The sequence below is a fragment of the Salvelinus fontinalis genome, chromosome 4 (assembly GCF_029448725.1).
Source record: "Salvelinus fontinalis isolate EN_2023a chromosome 4, ASM2944872v1, whole genome shotgun sequence".
NCBI classification, from domain to species: domain Eukaryota; kingdom Metazoa; phylum Chordata; class Actinopteri; order Salmoniformes; family Salmonidae; genus Salvelinus; species Salvelinus fontinalis.
The window spans coordinates 48,586,823-48,610,345 of NC_074668.1; the positions used below are offsets into that span (position 1 = coordinate 48,586,823).

At 45.0% G+C, this 23,523-nt stretch overlaps 1 protein-coding gene across 8 annotated transcripts in view; it reads right to left on the reverse strand.

Annotated features, from left to right (window-relative positions):
• LOC129853913 (amyloid-beta A4 precursor protein-binding family A member 1-like) overlaps positions 1-23,523 on the reverse strand; it is a 113,222-nt gene that overhangs the window by 27,621 nt on the left and 62,078 nt on the right. For 6 of the 8 annotated variants that reach the window (XM_055920428.1, XM_055920427.1, XM_055920420.1 and 3 more), the window contains one exon: positions 10,437-12,264. In XM_055920428.1, the coding sequence (XP_055776403.1) occupies positions 10,437-12,179 (1,743 nt within the window). In that variant the 5' untranslated portion in view covers positions 12,180-12,264. Of the gene's footprint in view, positions 1-10,436; positions 12,265-13,779; positions 13,905-23,523 lie in introns of those variants that run through there. The other 2 variants (XM_055920426.1, XM_055920425.1) reach the window with 2 other exon arrangements.

The window sequence follows — 23,523 nt, forward strand, 5'->3', positions numbered from 1 at the left end:
CTGTTCAATTGCCAACATGACAAGCTAAGTTATAAAATATGATCTTACAGTGTTACTGTAGGCTTTCACAAGGTAATTCAGAGAAACAAATCGTCATTTTGATACGCAGAGAAAGGATTCATTAGTGCATTCAGGTGTGTGTTCTGCGGCAAATAGACAAACATAGGCTCATTCTGTTCAGAACAAGCCAGGGTATGATGCCTTGTCATCTTGTAACTGTACATCAAACATAGTGCTAAAAAAGCATTGACACTCTATATGACATGAGTTTTATATGGAAATGTGAAGTGCACATTTGGACGGGTGTTTTGCTTGTGTCACGTTCCTGACCTGTTTTATGTTATTTTTGTATGTGTTTAGTTGGTCAGGGCGTGAGTTGGGGTGGGCATTCTATGTTTTGTGTTTCTATGTTTAAGTCACTTGTAATTAGCCTTATATGGTTCTCAATCAGGGACAGGTGTTTGACGTTTCCTCTGATTGAGAACCATATATAGGTTGGCTGTTCACACTGTTTGTTTGTGGGTGATTGTCTTCCGTGTCTGTGTATGTTGCACCACACGGGACTGTTTCGGTTTGTTCTTTCATGTATGTAGTCTGTTTCCTGTTCGTGCATTCTTCGTCTATTGTAAGTTCTCATAGTCAGGTTTGTCTACATCGTTTATTTGTTTTGTAGTTTATTCAAGTGTTTTTCGTGTTTTCGTTTTCGTCTGTAAATAAATCTATATGGATTCCACATACGCTGCGTTTTGGTCAAATCCCTACTCCTCCTCTTCGTCTGAAGAGGAGGAGGACAGCCGTTACAGCTTGCTTGTATGACATGTGGTGGTTCATTTCTTTACTATCAAATGAGGAGAGACAAATGTATCACACAAGTCAGAGTTATACTTAAACTAAATCTTTAATAGTGATAGCTTTGCAATAGCAATGGCTTGTCGAGAATCACAGTTTCTGATGATCTGTTGAGAGCGCCAAGACAAAAGTACAAAGGTCTTTCATAGCCAAGAAACACCCCTTTCAGCCTACATGACGAACAAAAGATATATGGAATGGGTCACAAGGTTAAGATCTGTATGAAAGATACCTATAATACATAGCAGACAGTATCTGCTGTGTCAACAATTTTCATTGTATATACCAGTGTCTGGCCCTCCGACTCCAAACTGGAACCATCTCTCCCTGGTACGGTATAGAACAGAAACATTAACTCGTGCTCTGGAATGCTCTTTAGGTTTTTTTCACCCAAAAAACATCGTAAATATCTTGGCAGTGTTATCTCCCAGAGGCCCATCCTCAGTAGAGCACACACACAATAGTTAACAGAATACTCTATTCTGTTGAAGAAAACAACCATTTGAAGCAATAAAAGCATTATAACATAATCTTGCAATTTTGCCACCATAGACATCAAATGGGCATTATTATAACCCTCAAAAACTCTGCTTTCAAAATAAAAGGAGTCCTCTTAATTTATAGCATTTGCCTCACTCCCCAATTAGTGGGAGTGATGGGGAAACTTCTTGTTGAGTGCGGTTCTCAAGTGTATTATTATTATACGTATTATTATTATTGAAATGAACTGTATTTCATTATCCTCATTGCATTGTACTGTATTTACTGAAATGCTGTACCACTATACTGCTTTGGCAATATCTACAAATTGTATTTCATGCCAATAAAGCAATCTGAATATGAATGAAAGAGAGCGACAGCAAGAGGGGGGGATAGAGAGCGGGGAGAGAAGGGGGAGAGAGGGATAGAGAGAGTTGGGGATACGGAGGAGGAGAAGAAGGAGGAGAAGGAGAAGAAGAAGGGGAGAGAGAGATAGAGGGGTAGAGAGAGAGGGGGATTGAAATGGGAAAAGGAGGCGAGATGAAGAACGAGACAGAGAGGGAAAATATGGAAAGGTAAGGGAAACCAGAGGAGAAAAGAGTAGAATAAGATATATTATATAAACACACTACATCTCATTCCAAAATCATATAAATTATTATGGAGCTGGTCCCCCTTTGCTGCTATAACAGTCTCCACTCTTCCGGGAAGGCTTTCAACTAAACTCAGCAAAAAAAGAAACGTCTATTTTTCAGGACCCTGTCTTTCAAAGATAATCAGTAAAAATCCAAATAACTTCACAGATCTTCATTGTAAAGGGTTTAAACACTGTTTCCCATGCTTGTTTAATGAACCATAAACAATTAATAAACATGCACCTGTTAAGACACTAACAGCTTACAGACGGTAAGCAATTAAGGTCACAGTTATGAAAACTTAGGACACTAAAGAGGCCTTTCTCCTGACTCTGAAAACACCAACAGAAAGATGCCCAGGGTCCCTGCTCATCTGTGTAAACGTGCCTTAGGCATGCTGCAAGGAGGCATGAGGACTGCAGATGTGGCCAGAGCAATAAATTGCAATGTCCGTACTGTGAGAGAGCGCTACAGGGAAACAGGACGGACAGCTGATCATCCTTGCAGTGGCAGACCACGTGTAACAACACCTGCACAGGATCGGTACATCCGAACATCACACCTGCGGGACAGGCACAGGATGGCAACAACAACTGCCTGAGTTACACCAGGAACGCACAATTCCTCCATCAGTGCTCAGACTGTCCGCAATAGGCTGAGAGGCTGGACTGAGGGCTTGTAGGCCTGTTGTAAGGCAGGTCCTTACCAGACATCACCGGCAACAACATCGCCTATGGGCACAAACCCACCGTCGCTGGACCAGACAGGACTGGCAAAAAGTACTCTTCACTGACGAGTCGCGGTTTTGACTCACAAGGGGTGATGGTCGGTTTCGCGTTTATCCACGAAGGAATGAACGTAACACCGAGGCCTGTACTCTGGAGCGGGATCGATTTGGAAGTGGAGGGTCCGTCATGGTCTGGGGCGATGTGCCACAGCATCATCGGACTGAGCTTGTTGTCATTGCAGGCAATCTCAACGCTGTGCATTACAGGGAAGACATCCTCCTCCCTCATGGTACCCTTCCTGCAGGTTCATCTTGACATCACCCTCCATGACAATGCCACCAGCCATACTGCTCGTTCTGTGCGTGATTTCCTGCAAGACAGGAATGTCAGTGTTCTGCCATGGCCAGCGAAGAGCCCGGATCTCAATCCCATTGACCACGTCTGGGACCTGTTGGATCGGAGGGTGAGGGCTAGGTCCATTCCCCCCAGAAATGTCCGGGAACTTGCAGGTGCCTTGGTGGAAGAGTGGGATAACATCACACAGCAAGAACTGGTAAATCTGGTGCAGTCCATGAGGAGGAGATACACTGCACTACTTAATGCAGCTGGTGGCCACACCAGATACGGACTGTTATTTTTTATTTTGACCCCCCACCCCCTTTGTTCAGGGACACATTATTCAATTTCTTTTAGTCGCATGTCTGTGGAACTTGTTCAGTTTATGTCTCAGTTGTTGAATCTTGTTATGTTCATATAAATATTTACACAGGTTAAGTTTGTTGAAAATAAACACAGTTGAGAGTGAGAGGACGTTTCTTTTTTTGCTGAGTTTAGATGTTGGAACATTGCTGCGAGGTCTTGCTTCCATTCAGCCACAAGAGCATTAGTGAGGTCGGGCACTGATGCTGGGTGATTAGACCTGGCTCGCAGTCGGCGTTCCACTGTATCCTAAAGGTGTTCGATGGGGTTGAGGTCAGGGTTCTGTGAAGGCCAGTAAAGTTCTTCCACACATCATTATCTAGTCCCTGGAAGCTCGTAGAAATGCAATTAGCAGAATGGATATTCCAATTCAAAGCAATGACCACCGGGAGTATGTACATCGGTGGCCATATTGGATGCACTATTTGGAACACTCGATGAATTGAAGCTTATCATTCCATAGAAATTGATATAGAACTAATCTATGGCCTGTCTATTGATTCTCTATCTACAGTGGGGCAAAACAGTATTTAGTCAGCCACTAATTGTGCAAGTTCTCCCACTTAAAAAGATGAGAGAGGCCTGTAATTTTCATCATAGGTACACTTCAACTATGACAGACGAAAAGAGGGGAAAGAATCCAGAAAATCACATTGTAGGATTTTTAATGAATTTATTTGCAACAGTGTGTGAAACAGTGTGTGAACAACAGTGTGTGAAAACCTTGTGAAGACTTACAGAAAACATTTGACCTCTGTCATTGCCAACAAAGGGTATATAACAAAGTATTGAGATAAACTTTTGTTATTGACCAAATACTTATTTTCCACCATAATTTGCAAATAAATTCATTAAAAATCCTACAATGTGATTTTCTGGATTTTTTCCCCTCATTTTGTCTGTCATGGTTGAGAAGTGTACCTATGATGAAAATTACAGGCCTCTCTCATCTTTTTAAGTGGGAGTACTTGCACAATTGGTTGCTGACTAAATACTTTTTTGCCCCACTGTATGTGGGCGCTCCTATCCATCGATGCTCCATTGCCCAATGCCCATAGTTCCAGTAGCTACTTCTCTGCACAGAAAACACACCTAGGTTGACTCATAAATATTCTTCAACAATATTCAGTGATGTTTCATTCATACAGTGCAACTGTCATACATTTGAGACATTTAGAACAACTCCCATGATGAAAACTGTCCCAAATCCACAGTCCATAGAAAAAGAAGTCCAGGTCAAACACCAAACAACATAGGAGGAATGTTTGGTATAAATCCACCAAAACTACACTAATGTTCACTCCAAACAAACCTGGTTTCCATGGTTTTCATGCAGACGGTCTACCAGGAAGTCCCAGAAGTTCTCCATACTTTGAGCCTGAACAACGGTCAAACTATGATGCAGACTGTCCTTAACTTACTTACACACAAACAGACACTACCTAGTGGCTACAGAACCTGAATGAGGTAAACTAACTAACCTTCTCTCATGGTACTGTGGTGGTAATGTATCTACAGTCTCTGGTGGCTTGGTACCAAGTCTGAGCTCTGTTCTACTCCTGTTTCACAAGCTATCAGAATTCACAATGGACTTGTCAGAAAGGCATAGGGAGGGGTGTGTGTGTCTGTGCGTTTCTGTATAGACAGAGGCCTGCAGTGGATGAAAACAGGCTCTCTGCAATGTTATTGGAAACCCTCTGAATTATTCACTCTCTCTCTCTCATCTACACTAAATAAATTATCCTGGGGAAGGCAAAAATAACATGCTCTTCTGATGAACGGCAAACTGCCAGAAAGGAGAAGTAAATGACGCTATAGTACAGTACGCATAAGGTCATTATAGCACAGTCTTAACCCACCTCTCTTTCTCTCTCTCTCTCTGATATATTTAAGGGGCTTTATTGGCATGGGAAACATATGCTTACATTGCCAAATGAAGTGAAATAGATCATAAACAATACAAAATGTACAGGAAACATTACACTCACAAAAGTTCCAAAAGAATAAAGACATTTCAAATGTCATTTATGTCTATATACAGAGTTGTAATAAATGTACAAAAGTGAAAATAAATAAACATAGGTTGTATTTACAATGGTATTGTTTTTCACTGGTTGCCCTTTTCTTGTGGCAACAGGTTATAAATCTCGCTGCTGTGACTGCACACTGTGATATTCTACCCAAAATGGGATTTGTTTTCGAATTCTTTGTGGGTTTGTGCAATCTGAGGGAAATATGTGTCTCTAATATGGTCATGCATTTGGCAGGAGGTTACGAAGTGCAGCTCAGTTTCCACCTAATTTTGTATGGGCAGTGTGCACATAGCCTGTCTTCTCTTGAGAGCTGGGTCTGCCTTTGGTGGCCAAGCAAGGCTATGCTCACTGAGTCTGTACATAATCAAAGATTTCCTTAATTTTGAGTCAGTCACAGTGGTCAGATATTCTGCCATTGTGTACTCTCTGTTTAGGGCCAAATAGCATTTTAGTTTGCTCAGTTGTTTTGTAAATTCTTTCCAATGTGTCAAGTAATGGGTCTAATTGCGTTGCTGTCCTGGGGCTATGTGGGGTCTGTTTGTTGTTGTGAACAGAGCCCCAGGACCAGCTTGCTTAGGGGCCTCTTCTCCAGATTCATTTCTCTGTAGGTGATGGCTTTGTTATGGAAGGTTTGGGAATCGCTTCCTTTTAGGTGGTTGTAGAATTTAACGGCTCTTTTCTGGATTTTGATCATTAGCGGGTATCGGCCTAATTCTGCTGTGCATGCATTATTTGGTGTTTTACGTTGTACACAGAGGATATTTTTGCAGAATTCTGCATGCAGAGTCTCAATATGGTGTTGGTCCCATTTTGTGAATTCTTGGTTGCTGAGCGGATGTCACAGTCAAAAAGGGCAATGGGTTCTATAACTGATTCAAGTATTTTTTGCCAGATCCTAATCGGTATGTCAAATGTTATGTTCCTTTTGATGGCATAGAAGGACCTTCTTGCCTTGTCTCTCAGATCGTTCACAGCTTTGTGGAAGTTACCTGTGGCGCTGATGTTTAGACCGTGGTATGTATATTTTTTGTGTGCTCTAGGACAACGGTGTCGAGATGGAATTTCTATTCGTGGTTCTGGCAACTGGACCTTACTGAGATTTACTGTCACGGCCCAGGTCAGAATCTGTGCAGAAGATCTAGGTGCTGCTGTAGGCAGTTCCCTTGGTTGGGAACAGAAGCACCAGATCATCAGCAAACAGTAGACATTTGACTTCAGATTCTAATAGGCTGAGGCCGGGTGCTGCAGGCTGTTCTAGTGCCCTCGCCAATTCATTGATATATATGTTGAAGAGGGTGGGGCTTAAGCTGCATACCCGTCTCAACCCCCGGCCCTGTGGAAAGAAATCTGTGTTTTTTGCCAATTTTAACCGTACACTTGTTGTTCGTGTACATGGATTTAATAATGTTTTATGTTTTTCCCCCAACACCACTTTCCATCAATTTGTAGAGCAGACCCTCATGCCAAATTGAGTCGAAAGCTTTTTTTAAATCATCAAAGCATGATAAGATTTTGCCTTTGTTTGTTTGTCAATTAGGGTGTGCAGGGTGAATACGTGGTCTGTCGTACGGATGTGTGGATGATGTTAAAGAGTTTAAGTATAGCCAATTGGAATTTGTGGTCTGTATATGTTATAATTTCATTTAGGATACCATCAACCAACTCTCTCTCTCTCTCTCTCTCTCTCTCTCTCTCTCTCTCTCTCTCTCTCTCTCTCTCTCTCTCTCTCTCTCTCTCTCTCTCTCTCTCTCTCTCTCTCTCTCTCTCTCTCTCTCTCTCTCTCTCTCTCTCTCTCTCTCTCTCTCTCTCCTCTCTCTCTCTCTCTCTCTCTCTCTCTCTCTCTCTCTCTCTCTCTCTCTCTCTCTCTCCCCGCACCACACACACACACACACACACACACACACACACACACACACACACACACACAAAAACAACATTAGTACCAGCAGTAACTCCATGAGAGCTGGTGGTTGGCTCTAAACCAGATGTACATTGTGCTGTCTGAAATTAATAAAAGACAAACAGAGCTAATTATTGAGTCTCTCAATAACAGGATAGGAGACAGACAGTAATCTAGCAGGGCTCTGTTTGTTAAGTATAGTGTGTGTGTGTGTACGCATGTGTATGTGATAAACCACTATGCTGATGGCTTTGACCTTCTCAGGGGATGCGTGTGATCTGATACAATGGCATCAACTCCTCACATCTCTAGACAGTGTCAGGCTCTTATGACTAAAGGTCAACAAACATTACCTCAGCTCACCGCTCATGCGGCACACCTTTCGGATAATATGATAAGCTTGAATGTGTTTGTGTGTGTGTTGCGTGACTCTACTAAAACCCAAATGACTGCCTGCTCCCAGACATGAGTCCGTTGTTGTCTCCAGAGGTCTGAGTGAGTACAAAGAATCTCTCTCCATCATTTCTTCCCCGTTTGAAGAGGCACAGTCTTTTATACTCGGAGGGGATTTCTCAAGCTAGCGTGACAGTAGTAAAGTGTTCATCCATCCACTAGCCACTCTCATCACTACTATGCCCCCTGGGTAGTTATACAGAAGAGTAAGAGCTCCAGTGGCGTAAACCCCCCACCCCCCTCTCCCCACCACCTCAACCCACCAACCTCCCTGTACCAGCCCCCCTCCCCGAGACAGAGACAGCCTATAGCGAGGAGGTCAGAGAGCTGGCAGTGTGGTGCAAGGACAACAACCTCTCCCTCAATGTGAATAAGACAAAGGAGCTGATCGTGGACTACAGGAAAAGAAGGGCCGGATATGCCCCCATTAACATCGACGGGGCTGAGGTGGAGCGGGTCGAGAGTTTCAAGTTCCTTGGTGTCAACATCACCAACAAACTATCATGGTCCAAACACACCAAGACAGTTGTGAAGAGGGCATGACAACACCTTTTCCTCCTCAGGAGACTGAAAAGATTTGGCATGGGTCCCCAGATCCTCAAAAGGTTATACAGCTGCACCATCGAGAGCATCCTGACCGGTTGCATCACCACCTGGTATAGCAACTGCTCGGCATCTGACCACAAGGCACTACAGAGTGTACTGCGTATGGCCCAGGGGTGGCAGGTAGCCTAGTGGTTAGAGTGTTGGGCCAATAAACGAAAGGTTGCTGGATCGAATCCCCGAGCTGACAAGGTAAAAATATGTCGTTCTGCCCCTGAGCAAGACAGTTAACCCACTGTTCCCCGGGTGCCGAAGACATGGATGTCGATTAAGGCAGCTGCCCGGACCTCTCTGATTCAGAAGGGCAGGGTTAAATACGTAAGACACATTTCAGTTGAAGGCATTCAGTTATACAACTGACTAGGTATTCCCCCTTTCCTGACACCCAGGACCTATATACTAGGCGGTGTCAGAGGAAGGCCCGTAATTTTCTTGTGTTACTTGTTGATTGTTTTTTTACTGTACTTTACTTTTTTACTTTACTTTACTTTGTTTTTTTATATATGTATTTTTTTTAACTTTAGTTTATTTAGTAAATATTTTCTTGACTCTATTTCTTGAACTGCATTGTTGGTTAAGGGCTTGTGAGTAAGAATTTCACGGTAAGGTCTACACCTGTTCTATTTGGCGCATGTGACAAATAAAATTTGATTTGATTTGTTTGACATCTGCATGCCATCTCCCTGAATGAGACAGGAGTCTCCCTAAATGCAACAAAGTCAAACTTTGGTGAAGGGGGGGGGGGGGGGGGTGTCTCTAAATAATGCTAATTTAACTATTCTCCTATTTGTTTAAAATGCAATTTGTACTGCTACAGTGGTACATTTTTAAATAAAAGCTTATTCCAAATTAAACGAACATGCCCATCTCTGTGTCAAAAAAAAAGAAGACACATCTTTACTATTAGGCACATAAAAAACATTCTGAAAACATAGGAGGTACCGTGAAAAAAATAGTGACCCCTGAATGTCACGGTATAATTCGCACTCTGTAATTCAGCAATCCTCTCTGACTCTTCCCTCACTCTCTCATGCTCGCTTCTCCATCCTCCCCTTTTCTTTCTTCCTCTCTTAACCTACACTCTACCCCCTTCCCCCTCTTATCAGTGTCAGGCTGTCTCGGTCTGGCAGGCCAAGGCAGCTCCATTTGCAAGGCTGACTGTGTAGTGGAGAAGCTAAGAGAGGAAAGGTGGCGTGCAACCACAGAGCTAGGAGGAATACTGATGAGATGAGACCGCTGGTCAAACGATTCAACCAACCTACCCGCGCTATAGCTACTGCAGCAGTCAAAAGGGGAGGGCAGGAGAGGAGGATCATTTGTCCTCACAGCCACCACTCAGAAAGCAAAACCAGTGTGTGACAAACAACCCCTCTGAGGGAGAGAGGGATAAAGAAGGAAGAGAAAAAGAGAGATGAAGTGTTAGAGATATGAAGTGAGAAGGGGACGGTGAGACAGAAAAGAGGTAAAGAGAAAGATAAATGATGGAGAGAGGAAGAAGTGAGAGGGATCTAATCTTGTGGTCTTGAAGCCAGAAGGATATGTGTTATTCAGCTCTTCTGCTTTTGCCTTTCTGGATCATGATCCAGTACATTCAACATACAACCAAACCTTTTCCTAGGCTGTGTCTCAATAGTCTAAAGTTGATTCCTATTTTCCTTACCCCCTCTCCTATTGTACTGATTTGAAAGAACTGGACAGACGAGCTAATTTCATAGTTAGCATCCTCCATATTGCTCTCACCCATCTTGTCTTTTCATATAAATAAAGATAGAGAAAGGAGACGAGGGAAGGAAAGGAAGCCACTTCAGACTATTAAGAGACCCTTCTTCTTTCCTGTCCTGACCAGTCTGAGGTTGTAACTCAAGCCGCTATCTACTGTATCTTTATATAAGAATTACATCATTATTAAGCAACCAGCTCCATTACAGTGTGTCAGGTGACCACACACATGCACACGCATTTACGCACGCTCGCACACACAATCACTAACACACAGATGAGGTGACTAAACCCACACACACACACTAGTGTTAGTCTGTATAAAACCAGTACTCACGTCGCCCCCTAGTGAGGGCTGCAGGTCACAACACTCAGCGGTGGGACTCAGGTCCTGTCTCATCACCCAGATGGGTTCTTTAGGCTCATCAGGGGTGTAGGGTGACCTCACCGTCCTGGTCTTCACCTCCTCTATGGCCTCCTTGATGTCCTTTATGGCCAGGGTGATGGCGTCTCTTTTCTCACGACTGTTACGAACCCCAGACGAGTCCTCAGAGGGACTGTCTGCTGGGGCTGGAACGTTCTCTCCTTCTCTCTCATCCCCCTCAATCTCCATCTCTCCCTTGGGATGTTTGGAGTCTGTGGGGGCGTCGGATTGGGAGTTGTAAGAGTCTCCCTCTTCCTCTCCTCCTTTCATCATGTCTTCTTTGTCCCCTCCCTCCCCCAACCCAGCAGCAGCTCTCTCCAGACTCTGAGAGCTGGCACTCTCTCTGACGATCATGTTGATGTCCTCTTCACCGTCCTGGTCGCAGCTGTCTGCCCGCGGGTACGGAGCAAACTCCGCCTCCTTCTCAGGGCTGTCTGACTCGCCGTCCGAGCGCTCGTCGTAGTGGTGCAGCCTCGACCCCACTGCCTCCTGCTGCCAGTAGTCCCCGCCCCCGTCCCTCCCCTCAAACAGACGGAACCCCGCCTTTCTCTGCTGGAGGTTCTCGTTGGCATTTGTAGGCCCCGCCCCCTCAGCAGCAGCAGCAGAGGGCGCGTCGTTGATCTCCTCATACACATGTTCTGTCAGGGAGTAGTGGTAGGCTTCAGAATATGCCTCGTCTTTAGGCTCCATCCCTTCCTCGACGCTGCTGTCCCGTCCCCCCGGCACCCTGGCCCCTCCCCCATGGAGGTTGAGAGGTTGGGTGTAGACGTAGTTAGAGTAACCACCCCCAGGGTTCAAGGTTTCCTCTGCCTCCTCCTGACTGGGGGGTCTCCCAACGTCTGGTAGGGGTTCCCGGGGTAAGGGAGGGGGCTGAGGGGGGTAGTTGAGGTTCAGGTTGGGCTGAGGGTGGGGATGGTGCTGCTCTGACTCAGCGCTCTCTGTGTATCCCTCCGCCTCTGGGCGAAGCATCACCTCGTAAGTACCGCCCTCGTCCTCTGCCTCAAGATCTAGGGCCATGACGCAGTCGCCCTCCGCCCGGTCTGTGTGTGTGTGGAAAGCGCTCTCCGTGCTGGCAGAACGGGCTAACGCAAAGTTATCCCCCTCTGTCTCCCTCTCTGTATACCTCCCTCTCTCCTCCTCATCCTCCTCCGGCTCTTCTCGTTCTGGGGGTAGAGAGTGAACAGGCTGTGGGGTTGGCAGAGGTTGTTGTTGTTGTTGGTGTACCCTCTCAGCCTCTCTCTGCTGTCTCTGTATGTGTCTCTGCTGCTGTGCTCTGAGCCTGGCCTCGCTGTCCCCCTGTCTGCGGTAACGTGTCACTGCAGGACGCAGGATGGGCTGTGACTGACCCTGGGCCTGCTGCTGCTGGGGTTGGGGAGGGGACTGGGCCCCCAGGTGCAGTTCCGCCTCTGGCTCCTCTGTTGACCTGCATTGTGGGGCCCCTCTGACCCTGCTGCCACCTGCGCCAGGAGCGTCATTATATCTCCTGTAGCGGGGAGCAGCGTGGTTGTTGTTTTCACTACTGTGGTTGCTAGGCTGCCGTGGTCGACCGTTGTTGGTGGCGGTGCGGTTGTCGTGGCGACGGCGTTGAGGAGGGGGCAGGTCGGCTTCTACGGGCTCGATCAGCTCCTGGCCATGCTCCACCTCCTCGGGGTTCATGGCTGCCTCGGTTTGGTCGGGGAAAGAGTCTAGGCGGAATGCATCGCCTGCCGTCTGGGAAAAACACAGCTCAGTGGAAGGGCTTCTGAGAGAAAAGAAAGAGAGGAGAGAGTTACAATGCTACTACAAACTAAAACATAGTCTACAAAAGGTATTAAGTCACTCGTAGAAGACGGAAGTTCAATAAAAACGATTTATTAGTAAAAAAAACACTGTTTTACATTAGTGAAACCTCCATCAATCCCAGTATTGAGTCTTTAATGCCATAACGTATGAGACAGCTGGATCACAGTGATAACTCTAGATTATAGACCTCAGAACTTCTTGTTTAGCAACCTGTTGAGGCTCCTTCCTTCTCCCCTCACCCCTCATAGCAAAGAGCACTCCCCAGACCCAACACACACAGCCACCCACACAGAACGATCCCCAGATCCAGACCCTTCCTGTCATAAAGACCACCTGGAGGTCTAGCCTCTTCTCTCTTCCGGTTCTATAACTGGTTACAAAACAAGGACACGTGTGTGTGACATTGACCCACTTTGTGCTGTCAAGATCCACAGCAGGCAGAGAGAGAAAGTAAGCGCTAACGTCTTCAGCTCTGGAAGAGAGAGAATGCCACACACACACACACACACACACACACACACACACACACACACACACACACACACACACACACACACACACACACACACACACACACACACACACACACACACACACACACACACACACACACACACACAGTCCCAGAGGAAAACTAACATGAGTAGAAATCAAAGTGTAACAGGCAATGTTTCTGAGGAGAAATATCAACTCCAAATGATGTATGACTACCACCACTAACATCACACATTCAGTAAAACATTGAAAGGAATGTAGGGCCTCTGTTTTAATCATATCATTACCCAGATTGGTCAAAGCTTTCCTTAAATGTAAACTTTTAAATCAGACATCATCACTGGACTACATTCAATAGAATGATCATAGCCCTATGTTTTCATTCCAGAAACACTTTCCAACTCTTTACTGTAGTCAATCGATCAAAAAGGAATGTTAATTTAATAACTGCCAACAATTAGTATTTGGTTGCAGAAGACCACCAGAGAATGAGAATAGAGGCTCTGTTGAATCATAATGAGTAGATGAGAAGGATTTTCTCTCATTCACAATGAAGCATGGGAATCAGTCAGTCTAGGGCTAACACCCCATCTCATTAGCACAGAAAGGATCTAAAACTACACACGCACACAGCCAGAGCGCGCATCTGTGGTAACCATGGTGATAGTCTCCCTTGACAACAACTAGGTGAGGTGCTCAGACTGCAGCAACAAGGAAACTACCTTTCCTCTCCTCTCTGTTCCTGCTTAGCAACCACCGCACACTTGCACACACACAAGTGTGGCGGGCACACACACAAGGCATACAAGCACAGGCATGCAGGCTGACATTCACACGTACACACACACGGACACACGGACACACGGACACACACACACACACACACACACACACGTGTATGCATGCACGCATGCATGTTCAAACACACGTACATAGACACACAAACACACCCTCTCCCTCGGGACCTGGCAGCCCTTACCCGCAACAGCAAGAGGGAGGAAAAAATATAGATGGAGGCAGACCACAAAAAAAGAGAGAAACATAACAGCTGTATATCCAAATGAAGGTAGCTACATCAGGAGAGGCTGCAGTGGAATGAAACCACAACACTGTGACAGTCCAGAGGGCGAGGGAGGGAGAGAGAGAGAGGGAGAGGGAGAGGGAGAGGGAGAGGGAGAGGGAGAGGGAGAGGGAGAGAGAGAGAGAGAGAGAGAGAGAGAGAGAGAGAGAGAGAGAGAGAGAGAGAGAGAGAGAGAGAGAGAGAAACTGCTGAAGTAGTAAGACTTACTGCTGTCAATTGACATACTACAGAATGTTGAAGATCTTCTGTAAATCTAAGAGGTTGCTTTTAGATGAATACACACACAGGGAGGCACATGCACACATATATTTATTGTGATTGATTGACCACACACATCAGTCCCTGACGCAGACTTGTATCCATACACAGTGTGAACAACTAACAAAGGAGCACCTACAGATAGCTGTCAAAATAAAGAAAACACCAACATCAAGTGTCTTAATATGGCGTTGGGCCACCACAAGACCGAAACGGCTTTAATACACCTAGGCATAGATTAAACAAGTGTCTGGAACTCTATTGGAGGGATGCGACACCATACTTCCACGAATAAATTCCATAATTCGGTGTTTTGTTGATGGCTATTGTGGAAAGCCCTGTCTCAGGCGTCGCTCCAGAATCTCCCATAAGTGTTCAATTGGGTTGAGATCAGGTGACTCAGACGGCCATGGCATATGGTTTACATCGTTTTCATGCTCATCCAACCATTCAGTGAGCACTATTGCCCTGTGGATGGGGGTATTGTCATCATATGGGGGCATAGCCATGGTAGCCAAAATAATGGCCAAAGTTTTATGTCCTGCCCAGCATTTTCATGCATCACCCAAAGCATGATGGGATGTTAAATGCTTAATTAATTCAGGAACCACACCTGTGTGGAAGCACCTGCTTTCAATATACCTTGTATCCCTCATTTACTTAAGTGTTTCCTTTATTTTGGCAGTAACCTGTATGTAACCGCCATTACTCAAGCGAAGATAGATTCATCTATATACTGTGCCTACACTCGTGCCCTCTGATGTCAAATGTAAATGCCAGAAGCAAAGGCAGGGCAACACAGCAGGACTCTGGTATGGTAGAGGGCTCTAGTATACTGCTGTGAAGGAGGATGCTGAGCATACTGCATGAATGTTTCATGATCATCACTGGGTCTGAAGTGTCTCTATACTGTACTATATGGAACCCCTTCAGTCCTCATCACCCCTTTCTTCTCTATACTGTTCGTACTATACTGTACTGTATGGAACCCATCCTCCTCACCCCCTCATCCCTTCTTCTCTCCTCACCCCCTCTTCTCACAACTATCCTCTCTCACCACCTTCCTCACCCACTTTCACCTCACTCCTTCTCCCTCTTCAGCCCTCTCACCTCTCTCCTCACACCCTCCAAAAAGTGTCAGAACATCAATTTACAGATCTTATCAGAACATACAGTAGTGAAATATGACAGTTAAAATGCCTGAAAATGCTACATTATGAACCTTGACCCCTCTCTCTTCTACTGCCTTTGATCTTGATGTGGTCGGGCAGTTCGGAAGTGAGGTGTGACCCAGCTGGAATGACAGGGAGAGGTGATCTGTGGCTAGGATTCCCACTATCACTGTGACCTCCAACCTGTCTGTCTGTCTACACATCTCTCACTCTCTGCGGGAGATTCACTGGAAACTGGTCTCTTTCAAGGACATACACACTAACACACACACACACACACACACACACACACACACACACACACACACACACACATCAACGCTTACCATGAACAAAAACACTTGCTCACACGCACACATTCCTGCCACCAAGTGCTGAAATCCCCTGCAGCTCTGGACTGAGGCAGTGTGGAGATAGTGGTCATGGAAAGATCACACCACACTACAGTACCTCTTCTCTCTCACACCATTATTTGCTATGCTTCTCTTTCTTTTTCTCTGTGTCTGTCTCTCTTTCCTTCTTTCTCTCTTTTTTTCCCTTCTCTCTCGCTCATACTGCAGGAGAAAAACACACTATTCAGCTCTAGCCTCTACAGTGTATTGCTGAAGGTGGGGCTGAACAGCTTCAATAAATTGGAATTGCTTTATTGGAAAGTCTGATTATAAACATTATTACATTATAACATATTTTTAACATTATTACATGCTTTTAAAGTTAGCTATTAAAAGGTCCAATACAGCAATTTTTATCACAAAAATAAACTAAAATATCTTCTTAGTGAAGAGTAATTTCTCTTGCAAGAATTTTGCTAGGAGTGTCTGGAGTGGTCTGAGTGAGGGGCCTTATTGGATGAGCCTAAAGCGAGGGATATGTACTCTGAAAACTAGCTGGTATTGGTCTATTTACTTACATCACCAGACAGGCCAAAACTCCATCCCACCAAAACAGGCTCAAATTTCAGGCAGTCTTTTCAAGCAGTTCTTACACTAAAAGGGCATATACTTAGATCACCGGTTCTTACACTAAAAGGGCATTTACTTACATCACCGGTTCTTACACTAAAAGGGCATTTACTTACATCACCGGGCATGTAAAAAAATAACAGTATTATTCAAACCTCATAGTGTGGAAATATACACTGCTCAAAAAAATAAAGGGAACACTTAAACAACACAATGCAACTCCAAGTCAATCACACTTCTGTGAAATCAAACTGTCCACTTAGGAAGCAACACTGATTGACAATACATTTCACATGCTGTTGTGCAAATGGAATAGACAAAAGGTGGAAATTATAGGCAATTAGCAAGACACCCCCAAAAAAGGAGTGATTCTGCAGGTGGTGACCACAGACCACTTCTCAGTTCCTATGCTTCCTGGCTGATGTTTTGGTCACTTTTGAATGCTGGCGGTGCTCTCACTCTAGTGGAGCATGAGACGGAGTCTACAACCCACACAAGTGGCTCAGGTAGTGCAGTTCATCCAGGATGGCACATCAATGCGAGCTGTGGCAAAAAGGTTTGCTGTGTCTGTCAGCGTAGTGTCCAGAGCATGGAGGCGCTACCAGGAGACAGGCCAGTACATCAGGAGACGTGGAGGAGGCCGTAGGAGGGCAACAACCCAGCAGCAGGACCGCTACCTCCGCCTTTGTGCAAGGAGGTGCACTGCCAGAGCCCTGCAAAATGACCTCCAGCAGGCCACAAATGTGCATGTGTCAGCATATGGTCTCACAAGGGGTCTGAGGATCTCATCTCAGTACCTATTGGCAGTCAGGCTACCTCTGGCGAGCACATGGAGGGCTGTGCGGCCCCACAAAGAAATGCCACCCTACACCATGACTGACCCATCGCCAAACCGGTCATGCTGGAGGATGTTGCAGGCAGCAGAACGTTCTCCACAGCGTCTCCAGACTCTGTCACGTCTGTCACATGTGCTCATGTGCTCAGTGTGAACCTGCTTTCATCTGTGAAGAGCACAGGGCGCCAGTGGCGAATTTCGGGCCCTCATACCACCCTCATGGAGTCTGTTTCTGACCGTTTGAGCAGACACATGCACATTTGTGGCCTTCTGGAGGTCATTTTGTAGGGCGCTGGCAGTGCACCTCCTTGCACAAAGGCGGAGGTAGCGGTCCTGCTGCTGGGTTGTTGCCCTCCTACGGCCTCCTCCACATCTCCTGATGTACTGGCCTGTCTCCTGGTAGCGCCTCCATGCTCTGGACACTACGCTGACAGACACAGCAAACCTTTTTGCCACAGCTCGCATTGATGTGCCATCCTGGATGAACTGCACTACCCGAGCCACTTGTGTGGGTTGTAGACTCCGTCTCATGCTACCACTAGAGTGAGAGCACCGCCAGCATTCAAAAGTGACCAAAACATCAGCCAGGAAGCATAGGAACTGAGAAGTGGTCTGTGATCACCACCTGCAGAATCACTCCTTTTTTGGGGGTGTCTTGCTAATTGCCTATAATTTCCACCTTTTGTCTATTCCATTTGCACAACAGCATGTGAAATGTATTGTCAATCAGTGTTGCTTCCTAAGTGGACAGTTTGATTTCACAGAAGTGTGATTGACTTGGAGTTACATTGTGTTGTTTAAGTGTTCCCTTTATTTTTTTGAGCAGTGTATATAAAACACAGGAAAATCACGTTTTGATTGCACTGGGCTGTAAATACATGTATGTACAAAAGGCACTGAAATGATACTGCAATTAATCCAATAATCCAAACGAAGTAGTTGAAAATACTCAAATACACAGTATTTACACAAATACTAAAATGCACAAGTACAGCCACATTTAGAGTTATCACACATATTTTAAACAGGCATCATTGAATAAATCATTGGTTACATGGAACACTTGAAATTACTCCATTTCATCTCTGAATGCTACAAAGCCTCAATATTGTCATGACGGTTTACAGCCATCACTGTCTAAAAGCTTAGGCAAGATCTCCTCCTCTCCCCTGATCATTCCTCCTCTATTTTATCATTCTAATTAAGGTTTATCTATCAGCCGATCAATTACCCCTCATCCTAACGACTTGTCTAACTAATTGTGGGATAAATTAATGTTGACAGCGTTCCGTCAACAAAGATTTACCCATAATTCCAGTTGAGTCACGCAGCATTAATTCCTGTGATAAAAGAGCCATTGGGAGTTAATCACTGACACACGTAGGGAAGTACTGAACACACACACATACACACAAACACATATGCATGCACCTGGCCTGGGTTCAAATACTATTTAGGGTATTTAAATTACTTTCAAAGTCATTTGGAAGTAAGTATTTGGATATGTTTTATTTGAAAACAAGTAGTTGAATATTGGAATATACAGTGGGGAGAACAAGTATTTGATACACTGACGATTTTGCAGGCTTTCCTACTTACAAAGCATGTAGAGGTCTCTCATTTTTATCATAGGTACACTTCAACTGTGAGAGACGGAATCTAAAACAAATCCAGAAAATCACATTGTATGATTTTTAAGTAATTAATTTGCATTTTATTGCATGACATAAGAATTTGATCACCTACCAACCGTTAAGAATTCCGGCTCTCACAGACCTGTTAGTTTTTCTTTAAGAAGCCTTCCTGTTCTCCACTCATTACCTGTATTAACTGCACCTGTTTGAACTCGTTACCTGTATAAAAGACACCTGTCCACACACTCAATCAAACAGACTCCAACCTCTCCACAATGGCCAAGACCAGAGAGCTGTGTAAGGACATCAGGGTTAAAATTGTAGACCTGCACAAGGCTGGGATGGGCTACAGGACAATAGGCAAGCAGCTTGGTGAGAAGGTAACAACTGTTGGCGCAATTATTAGAAAATGGAGGAGGTTGAAGATGACGGTCAATCACCCTCGGTCTGGGGCTCCATGCAAGATCTCACCTCGTGGGGCATCAATGATCATGAGGAAGGTGAGGGATCAGCCCAGAACTACACGGCAGGACCTGGTCAATGACCTGTAGAGAGCTGGGACCACAGTCTCAAAGAAAACCATTAGTAACACACTACGCCGTCATGGATTAAAATCCTGCAGCGCACGCAAGGTCCCCCTGCTCAAGCCAGCGCATGTCCAGGCCCGTCTGAAGATTGCCAATGACCATCTGGATGATCCAGAGGAGGAATGGGAGAAGATCATGTGGTCTGATGAGACAAAATTAGAGCTTTTTGGTCTAAACTCCACTCGCCATGTTTGGAGGAAAAAGAAGGATGAGTACAACCCCAAGAACACCATCCCAACCGCGAAGCATGGAGGTGGAAACATCATTCTTTGGGGATGCTTTTCTGCAAAGGGGACAGGACGACTGCACCGTATTGAGGGGAGGATGGATGGGGCCATGTATAGCGAGATCTTGGCCAACAACCTCCTTCCCTCAGTAAGAGCATTGAAGATGGGTCGTGGCTGGGTCTTCCAGCATGTCAACGACCCGAAACACACAGCCAGGGCAACTAAAGAGTGGCTCCGTAAGAAGCATCTCAAGGTCCTGGAGTGGCCTAGCCAGTCTCCAGACCTGAACCCAATAGAAAATCTTTGGAGGGAGCTGAAAGTCCGTATTGCCCAGCGACAGCCCCGAAACCTGAAGGATCTGGAGAAGGTCTGTATGGAGGAGTGGGCCAAAATCCCTGCTGCAGTGTGTGCAAACCTGGTCAAGAACTACAGGAAACGTATGATCTCTGTAATTGCAAACAAAGGTTTCTGTACCAAATATTACGTTCTGCTTTTCTGATGTATAAAATACTTATGTCATGCAATAAAATGCAAATTAATTACTTAAAAATCATACAATGTGATTTTCTGGATTTTTGTTTAAAAATGACAGACCTCTACATGCGTTGTAAGTATGAAAACCTGCAAAACCGGCAGTGTATCAAATACTTGTTCTCCCCACTGTATTTGGAAATACAGTCGTGACCAAAAGTTTCGAGAATGACACAAATATAAATTTTCACAAAGTCTGCTGCCTCAGTTTGTATGATGGCAATTTGCGCAAATACTCCAGAATGTTATGAAGAGTGATCAGATAAATTGCAATTAATTGCAAAGTCCCTCTTTGCCATGCAAATGAACTGAATCCCCAAAAAACATTTCCACTGCATTTCAGCCCTGCCACAAACGGACCAGATGACATCATGTCAGTGATTCTCTCGTTAACACAGGTGTGAGTGTTGACGAAAACAAGGCTGGAGATCACTCTGTCATGCTGATTGAGTTCGAATAACAGACTGGAAGTTTCAAAAGGAGGGTGGTGCTTGGAATCATTGTTCTTCTTCTGTCAACCATGGTTACCTGCAAGGAAACACGTGCCGTCATCATTGCTTTGCACAAAAAGGGCTTCACAGGCAAGGATATTGCTGCCAGTAAGATTGCACCTAAATCAACCATTTATCGGATCATCAAGAACTTCAAGGAGAGCGGTTCAATTGTTGTGAAGGCGGCTTCAGGGTGCCCAAGAAAGTCCAGCAAGCGCCAGGACTGTCTCCTAAAGTTGATTCAGCTGAGGGATCGGGGCACCACCAGTACAGAGCTTGCTCAGGAATGGCAGCAGGCAGGTGTGAGTGCATCTGCACGCAAAGTGAGGCGAAGACTTTTGGAGAATGGCCTAGTGTCAAGAAGGGCAGCAGGGACAGACTGATATTCTGCTAAATGTACAGGGATTGGACTGCTGGGGATTGGGGTAAAGTCATTTTCTTTGATGAACCCCCTTTCCGATTGTTTGGGGAATCCGGAAAAAAGCTTGTCCGGAGAAGACAAGGTGAACGCTACCATCAGTCCTGTGTCATGCCAACAGTAAAGCATCCTGAGACTATTCATGTGTGGGGTTGCTTCTCAGCCAAGGGAGTGGGCTCACTCACAATTTTGCCTAAGAACACAGCCATGAATAAAGAATGGTACCAACACATCCTCCGAGAGCAACTTCTCCCAACCATCCAGGAACAGTTTCGTGACGAACATTGCCTTTTCCAGCATGATGGAGCACCTTGCCATAAGGCAAAAGTGATAACTAAGTGGCTTGGGGAACAAAACATAAAATATTTTGGGTCCATGGCCAGGAAACTCCCCAGACCTTAATCCCATTGAGAACTTGTGGTCAAACCTCAAGAGGCGGGTGGAAAAACAAAAACCCACAAATTCTGACAAACTCACATTGATTATGCTAGAATGGGCTGTCATCAGTCAGGATGTGGCCCAGAAGTTAATTGACAGCATGCCAGGGCAGATTGCAGAGGTCTTGAAAAAGAAGGGTCAACACTGCAAACACTCCGGATGCTGTGGATATTCTTGGGAATCATCTCAACAACACTGTCCTGTCAAAACTCATCTCCACAACACTGTCCTGTCAAAACTCATCTCCACAACACTGTCCTGTCAAAACACTGCAGGTGAAATCTGTAATGACTCTCTGCACATTGTGATTTATCATTGACACTTATGAAATGCTTGTAATTATACTTCAGTATTCCATAGTAACATCTGACAAAAATATCTAAAGACTCTGAAGCAGCAAACTTTGTTAAAATTAAGATTTGTGTCATTATCAAAACTTTTGGCCACGGCTGTACACTTAGAAAGTACTGGCATAAAAAAAATACTTGAATACAGGAATTGGCATGTATTTGAATATACTCAAATACACAGTATTTACACAAATACTTAAATACTGCCGTGCATTTATAGGAAATTATTTAAAAATACGTTCAAATACTTCAGATAGAAGTAGCTGATGCAGGCCACATTATTTGAAAATACTAAAATACATAGAAAATAAGCATTTACTGTAAATAAAAAATACACACTCTATTTACAAGCCTTTCACCAGAGCCATGTCTCTCTCTCTTTCATTCCCTATCTCATTCTTTCCGTGTCTGTTTTACTCCTTCCCTCTCAGTCTCTACCTCACACACGCTGATTCATTGTCAATAATGAATCATTCTGCCTAGTCGTAAGGGTGTCAAAACATATGGCCTGTGGGCTGGATCCGGCCGACCAGGGGGTCCAATCCGGCCCGCGGGTGATTCTTTGTGTTACTAAAACCAAATCAAAACTGTGTAGAAATTACAATGGACCTACATTCATACAGTTTCTTGACCATACCCAGCTCACTAATAATCAGCGAAATAAAAGCTAGCAAGCTAGCAAGGGAGCATCGAAAATTCCAAAAACAGGACAATTTCTTTCTAATTTTGACAGCGAAGAAATATAACACATTTTTAGTCCGGCCCTCCAAACCTCGTTGAAGACCGAATGCGGCCCACGGGGCAAAATGTATTTGAAATCCATGGCCTAGAGAGACCAGCTATGTGGCGGAGAGTGAGCGAGAATGGGAAATATGAAGTGATTGAGAAAGGGAGGGAGGGAGATGGAGAGAGATAAAGAGAGATGGGGAGAGAGATTTGAGGGATAGAATGAGACATGGAGAGGAAAAGAGGGAGATAGAGAAAGATAAAGTGAGCGAGAGAGAGAAAGGGAGGGGGAGGAAGGCAGAGAGAGCTTGCGGACCCTCTGATTGCTTAAAGACAATATTGAGGGATGGAGATAGAAGAGAGGAGGTTATTCAAGTAAATCATTAGAACTAAAGCAAAACATTACTGCTAAACTCAGTGGGCTGTAATAAGACCGTAGAGCAGCTGAATTAGCCTTCAGAATTAGCCTTAGGTAGTTCTCATGGACACACACAGAGTCAAACGCCTAGTGTAGGTCAGGTTGCTGACGTGTGTGTGAGAGTGCTTGTTTGTATGTGTTCAGTATGTGTGTGTTGACCTTGAGTTTTGGAAGAAGACAGAAGAGAGGATAGCAGAGTCACGGTATACAACTCCTTGAAAACCATAGAGTATACTGGTGGTATGTTTTCTCCTCTTACCAGATGGATGCTTTGGTCTATCGATCACACTAATTATTTGTGTGCATGTGCCTCACTGCGTGTGTGCGTGTGTATGTGCATGCGTGAGTGTGTGTTAAATGTGTGTGCGTGTGTGTGCGTGCACGTGCAGGGTGAGAGAGATAAATCATGATAACTACAGGGGGATGACAGGATGACTGCAGGACATAGAGAGGCAGGAGGACTGAGTTATAGTGCCTTCCATCCCCCTCTCTCTCTACCAATCTACTGCTCTCTCCTTCCATCCCTCTTGCTTTCCTCCAATCTCCCTCTCTCCTCTCCTTCCCTCAGAGAGATACAGCGGGGCAAAAAAATACT